Genomic DNA, 6842 nt, shown 5'->3' with positions numbered 1-6842 from the left:
GAAGTGTTGTGAAACACTAAATGAAGATGTAATGGCTCTGCCTGCCAGCCAGGAGGCACTAAAACATTGTGATTTACCCTACAGGAGTCAGAGCTTTGGCAGACTGAAAGGTTTTTTTTGGAGCAGCTACACTCACTTTAAATTTTCACCTTTTGGAACGCTGCAGGGACAAGGGGTCAAGCGCCGTTTCCGAGGGTCAGGGAACCTTCTGTCTCAAATGTAGGTCTTGTTTTCAAATACCTTCTGAGCATTAAATGTGACAGACACATCAAACCATAGTAATTTGTCCTTTTTCAAGTGAATCTTTATTTAAACTTGGGTAAAATTAAACCATTTTATGCATATATTCAGCAGTATGTACAAGTTTGTACATCTTGTTGAAAAAAGACAAGACATCTAAAATAGGACTTAAAAAAAAAAAAAAAAAAGCATAACGAGTAAAACTACAGGCAGAATGTACATGATGAAGACTTATTGACATGGTCCAATTCTCTACAAACACAGATAAACAGACAAAAGCAGACCAGAGAAGCTTCTTCCGTCCACACAGCCCAGTCCCCACCACGCGTTTGTCCGCTCTGCTCTGGGTTTTAAAGCGTGACAGGTACATGAACAAAATGCAAACAAACCATGAGCAGAGGGAGTCGCGGAGGGACGCGTCAACCTCTGGGTGACGAATTTGAACACAGGGAACACCAAAACGTTCATCTTTTCAACGGGGTCAAATTGTGCGCTGTGCTGTCAGCGATCCAGATTACGACAGCAGGAACGTTTTTGTCGAGAGTAAACTTCATCAAGACAGTTAAGACAAGAGCTGGAGTGATTTTTCTATTAATAAGGAAAGAGGATTTAAAAAAAAAAAAAAAAATCACTGGCTGAGGGACTGAAATTCAACTTTCATGTACAACACATAGAAGTTTAATTTACATGGTACATCTCAAAGATGACATTAAAAATCATTAAACTGCGACCCTTCAATAAAAAAAAAAAAACTGGAGAATTGAATGGTCTGTCCTGTCCCCTGAAAGGCGGGCACACAGGGAAGAAGTGGCCGGTGGCTAAATACAGAGACGGTGATTGAATACTTCGGAGGGGGGGGGCGGTCTAATGTGCGGCGGTGGAGGGTTTGCTGTCCAGCAGTTTCTCCACCATGAGCTTGGCGTAGCGGACGCGGCTGGCCAGCTCCTTGCTGCAGCCGAACTCCTCCAGCAGGGACAGCTTGTAGGTGCGGAAGTCCCGCTTCTCGTCGATGTAGGTCACTGCGGCCATCAGCGGACACAGGATCAGCTTGGTGTGGTCCTGGCAAGAGTAAGGGGGGGGGGGCAATGGAAAAACGCAGGTTCAGGATTTGCGAGGCGAGGAGCAAAACGCACTCGTGTCGCCGCCCATGGGCGCGAGGGGGTGTGGCGCGTGTCTCACCTGGAAGAAGTTGATCTGAACGGTGCCGTTGCTGAGGTGCAGGACGATGGCGCTCTTCGTCCGGAACCAGAGGGAGAGATAAGGCAGCCTCGCCAGCTCATCTCCTTCCCGCCGTGCCATGTTCGCACCGGCCTTCAGCAGGTGCTCGCTCATGTAGTTGCGGAAGTATTTCAGCAACGTTATCTACAAAGAGAGAAGAGCGAGTGCGTGAGAATCAGGACCGTGATAGTGGACAGAGTAAAAAAGTAAGCAGGTTTTCAAGTGATCTGCAGCATCATCCTTGTAATGTCACACACACATGAGGGATTAAAACATAGGGGCTGGGAGAATGTTTGATAAAGGGTCTTTGCGGAAATGAGCGGAGGCTCCCGACCTTCTTGTTGAGGGCGGAGGGATAGGAGCGCACGCTGAGGTAGGACTCCGCCGCCGCCTTGTCGATGTACTGCAGACTGTCTCCGTCCGCGTACATGATCAGACGCGTGTAGTCGTTGAACAGCACGCCCACGCTGTTGTCACAGAGCTGGTAGCCTGAAACACACCGGGGACATTATGGGCATTTGGGGGCCACGTGACGACAGAGGCGAGGCGCGAGCTAACGTTAACGCAGCCTTCGCCTTGTTGCAGACGGCAACCATAGCCCCGCCTTTTGTGGCCGGTGGCAAAAGATATTCGAGATTTGGAAAAAAAAAAAAAAACCCATTTGTTAGTGTCTCTGGTGGACAAACGATGTAATGGCACCACTGTTTCTTAGCCCTACAAATACTGAAACTTTGGCATTAATACGCTGTCATTTCTTTTTACGTACTTGTTTGCATAGATTTACTGGCTTGGCCAACTCATCAATGATATCAATTTTTCAAATTAGTGTTCACTGACGTCCGTAAGAACCAAAGTGACAAATAAATAAGTTAATTAATTAAAAAAAAAAAAAACTATCAATCTGACTTCATGCATGAGAGAAGGGTTGAGAAAAGTATCAGTCTCTCTGGTAGATGGATGGAGCCCAATTCTTACCTAATCCATATTTGTCAGAGTAATCTACCCATTTGCTGATCCAGAAGATGGGGATACATGCAGGATCCTCGGCCTCCTCTGTAAACACACCAATAGAAAAGAGGCTTGGTATTCATTGCTGGCACGGGCAAAAAGATTAAAACAAACCACTAAAATGTGCAACATTGAAATTTTCAGCTAAACTGAAGAGTCGGCGCTCACCTTGGCGTATGACTGCCTTCTCAGAGGGCTTGGCAGCAATGATACTGTTGAGCTGCTGCAGCATGTCTTTCAGGTGGCATTCTGATGGGTCAGCCTCCCTACACGCAAATGACAACATTCATGATTGACACAGCAAACTCTCCCCGTATTCATGGTAGAAAAAACGTCCATTTAATCCAATATAACCGGTCACTAAAATAAAAGCAAAAGTTTCCAGAGTGAATACTAGCCCAACAAATCGAAAAAGGGAAAGGGGAGAGAACACTTTTTGGGCTCAAGTTTAACAAAATCAGAGTGAATACTTCCATCTAAAAACATTTTACAAACATCTCTCACCTTTGCACAAGCTCGTCCTTAGCGTCCATCTTCTCTGTCCCTGCTGGAAAGAGAAAGAAGAAAAAAAAAAAAAAGTCATTACACACCCATACTCCTAAACTGCGATACTGATACATTAAACCACTGATTGGGAGATCTAACGGCCTTTACCCTGCAGAGCATATTTTAATCTGTTGATTATCTGTACCCTGAAGGCTACTTTGCTCATTTCTAGTCAGTCATGTACTGCTGGGACCATTACCCTTGTTGTTAATAGCAGTCAGGGGGCGTCTCTGGCTGAGCTCCATGGCGGTGGAGGGGGCAATGGAGAACCGCGGGGGCACAGTGAGGCATGTAGTGGGCAGGCGTAAGGGGATGTAGCCAGTTGTGAAGAACTCGTCCACTTGCAGCTCGGCGATGGTAGGCCTCTGGGCCGGATCGGCATGCAGCATCCGCTTGATCAGAGAGGACGCGGCCGGGTTGATGTGCTGCAGAGAGAGTGGTGAATTCAGGTCATAAATAAAACGTGTAAAAAGCAAAATATATACACATTATTTAGAAGGGATTGTGAAAAGAAATTGTGTGCTTCATTAGTCCAGCTTACCCAGGGGATGGTGTAGTTGTTTTTCTTGATGCGGTTGTAGGTCTCCTTCAGACAGGAGGTCTCGAAGGGGGGCTTACCCACCAGCAAAGTGTACCTGAGAGAATACGGACAGAGAGGAGAATGAACTGACTGGGCTGAAACAGGTGGAATAGAGCTGTTCCCAGGTCTGCTTGTGCCTTCAAACTCACAATATACACCCAAGCGACCAGACGTCCACTTCATAGCTGTGGCCTTTCTTGCAAAGCACTTCGGGTGCGATGTAGTTGGGCGTACCACACAAGGTCTTCTTCCGCTCGCCATCAAACTCGATCTTAGTGGCCAGGCCAAAGTCCCCTAGAGAAGAAAAAGGCAGACAGGCTTTTGTAAATCAGCAGCCTAAACAGTATTAGTTTGTGTGTAAAGTTCCAGGATACACTCATCTCCTTAAAAGTGCTGCTGCGCCCTGCGCCCCCCCTCATTGCAGGTTTATTTGTGTGTTTTGTCCTCACGAGAAATTTCTCCACCACTCATACAAGAAGTATGACAAATGTCTAACGTGAGGGCTGGAGCGTGTCCTATCTTTCTTACTTGTCTGACAGGTTTTTTTTTTTTTTTTGGGAGGGGGGGGGTTGATAAATGACACTGTTCAAAAAAAAATAAAAAATTAGAGTTTAGTTACATCATTTACACTCTTAACAGTGAAAATTACCTATCTTGACCTCCATGTCATCATTGAGGAAGATGTTGCCCAGTTTCAGGTCTCTGTGGATGACTCTGTTGTTGTGCAGGTACTGGACGCCCTTGAGCAGCTGCGACATGTAATAGCGAGCCTCTGGCTCAGTCACGGCCTTGCGGCGCTTATGCAGCTCCAACAAGGACTGAAATAGAAGAGAAATTGATTGGATTACTGACCGTATATAATCGAGGCAAAGAAAACTACAATGAGGCACTTAAGACCAAGTCTGTAACTCTCACTTTTTTGCTGTAAAACTTGGCAATCACAAAAAAGGGATGTGTTTTGAAATAGTTTAAATCTAAATCTAAATGTTAGAGAACTGACTGGACAATGAATCCAAAGCAGATATTTGGGAGGTGACCAAGTCAGCACTAAAAAGGGGGTAAAACTCGGCAACAATTAACGATTTTTGGCTATAATGGTCGATTTAAGGGCAAATACATTATTTTCATTAAATGTACCACGTCGTTCAAAATTCCTTTGGCTTTTCCTATAATTTAAGCTACCTCCACTGGGACTGAGAGGACAACGGAAGACACAGCCGTGACAACCGTTGACCCTGAGACTGTGTGTCCACTGGAGAGAAAGCACGCATTTTCCAGACACACACACACACACACACTTACCCTTCTCCTGCAGATTTCCAGGACAACAAAGACAAAGTCGTCGTCTTCGAAAAACCCGTGGAACCCCACGATGTTGGCGTGGTTGAGGCTCTTGTGGATGGCGATTTCCGAGGTCATCTTCTCCCTCTGGTGCTGCTTCAGGATGAGGGACTTGGGCACGATTTTTCCGGCGAAAACCTGCTTCGTCTCCACGTCTGTGATTTCATAGCATTTGGCGAAACCACCCTTCCCGAGGAATCGTCCCCTCGTGTATCTTTTCATGGTGCGTGGGTCCACCAGAACATCTGGGATTTCTTTGAGAGGAGCCGATTTCGGGTCGACGTGTGCCGACGGATTCGCCGGCTTCGGAATACCCGCACTCATTTTGGACCAAGGTGCTCTTCGGCGTCTTTAAAAGAAACGATTAAAACTCTTCAGCGGTCGAAGAGTCGATAGTAGCTCAACCGATGTTAGTTCAGTCCTGGAAGCTAGCTTCCGCTCGTACACATCTGAATTCAAATCAAAACTAACGTTAAGCAGCTTTGAAAGCAAACGTTATTCAAACATTTGATTCAACATTAAAATGTAGTATACGTGAATCTCAAGATTTCCCCCCCCCGAAAAAAAAAAACCTGAGGTGGACGTGAAATTAGTCGCCAGACTGCTCCCTCGGTGGCTGCAGCGTTACCCTGTCCTGTCTTTTGACAACAGTCTCCGGTACAAGTTTAAAATGCTGCTTCGGTCGTTACGGCGCTCTCTGATTGGTCCGCCCGATTTGAATTCCGAGCGGGGCAGCAAAGCATCGTGGGAAGATCCGTGCAAAAACAGCCAATCACGGAACGAAAAAGTGGGATTCTGCGGTGTGATTGGCCGAACGTCCAGCCCTTGGTTGTTCTGTGGGTTCTTAAAGCCACAGCAGCGACGGGAAATGTAGTCCTAGTGGGATTTAATCAAAGTCGTTGAGCAAAATTTGATATTGTGTATTTACTGGTCATTTAACGTCTGACGAGGAAAGGTTTTTAGATTCTTTACTTGAGTAAATGTCGCAGCAGCCCCGCGTAAAATCCTCAGAGTAACAATGACGGAAACACCCGCGTTTGACATTTCGGTCAAGAAGAAATTTGAATTACAAAAGGTCAGAAGTTGAAAGTATGCTACTCTTAATGAGGAGTGGTGCGGATCCATCAGTTTCTAGACCACTGGTTATCAGTGGTGGACAGAAAACGAGCGGAAATGATTAGCTGATCAGCTGATTAGTTGACTGACAGAAAGTGAATTGGCAACAGCTTCACCAGGCAACCCCATTTTTGTGCACACGCCTGCAAATGATGTGCCCCAAATATAAAGGTTGCTGTTCTTCAACGCTGGTCTCGCTTGAAAGATAACTCTGCAAATTCTCACAACCAAGACGTCAAAATAAGAAGAGATACGGAACCAAAGATACAGAGGCACAAACATGGTAGAAATGTGTTTTTTGCCTCGCCCTTTTTTTTTTAATGCCGTGAAAAAGGGGATATAAGGCCCGCAGTAGGACCTTTTGATGAACCCTGACATAAAGATCTATGAAAACGATAAGATTATATGGATATGGAAGACTGCGTCCGGTACAGAGTAGCTAAAGTAGCACCGCCAAGGCCAAAGTGTCCCACGGATGGGGTGGTGCACTTTAGAGGGGTTGATAAATGATTAAAAATAAATGAAAAACTGGTACCAGCTTCTCAAGTGTGAATATTTTTTTAGTTTTCATTTTTTCTATGACAGTAAACTTAATATTTTGGGGTTTTTTATTGTCGGTCAGACAAAATTAGTCAATTTGAGTATGTTAACTTGGGCTTCAGGGACTAATGATGGGCCTTTTTAACTATCTTCTAAAACGTAATACACTGAAAAATCAATCGATTGTTAAAGCAAAATATTTTTTTAGATGTAATGATACCGACGCTAGGTTTTGGTTGCAGCCTTACAGTCC

General features: G+C 45.3%; 1 protein-coding gene across 2 annotated transcripts; it reads right to left on the bottom strand.

Moving 5' to 3' along the window:
- Positions 1-332: 332 nt before the first annotated feature.
- On the bottom strand, positions 333-5634 carry plk1 (polo-like kinase 1 (Drosophila)). Of its 2 annotated transcripts, XM_040147344.1 has the most exons (12): positions 5506-5634; positions 4895-5282; positions 4242-4410; positions 3742-3886; positions 3554-3647; positions 3212-3437; positions 2971-3013; positions 2635-2732; positions 2434-2511; positions 1793-1947; positions 1420-1602; positions 334-1299 (listed from the first exon to the last, which is right to left on the bottom strand). In XM_040147344.1, exons 2-12 carry the CDS (start codon positions 5255-5257, stop codon positions 1105-1107), a joined length of 1749 nt encoding a protein of 582 aa, XP_040003278.1. In that variant the 5' UTR covers positions 5258-5282; positions 5506-5634; the 3' UTR covers positions 334-1104. The 2 variants fall into 2 exon arrangements, with proteins under 2 accessions (XP_040003279.1, XP_040003278.1); XM_040147345.1 differs by lacking the exon at positions 5506-5634 and having other exon boundaries at positions 333-1299; positions 2971-3010; positions 4895-5276.
- Positions 5635-6842: the final 1208 nt, after the last annotated feature.

The sequence above is a fragment of the Xiphias gladius genome, chromosome 15, assembly GCF_016859285.1.
Source record: "Xiphias gladius isolate SHS-SW01 ecotype Sanya breed wild chromosome 15, ASM1685928v1, whole genome shotgun sequence".
NCBI classification, from domain to species: Eukaryota; Metazoa; Chordata; class Actinopteri; order Istiophoriformes; family Xiphiidae; genus Xiphias; species Xiphias gladius.
The sequence above is the reverse complement of the archived record's forward strand: the minus strand, read 5'-3'. Positions and strand labels throughout refer to the sequence as shown.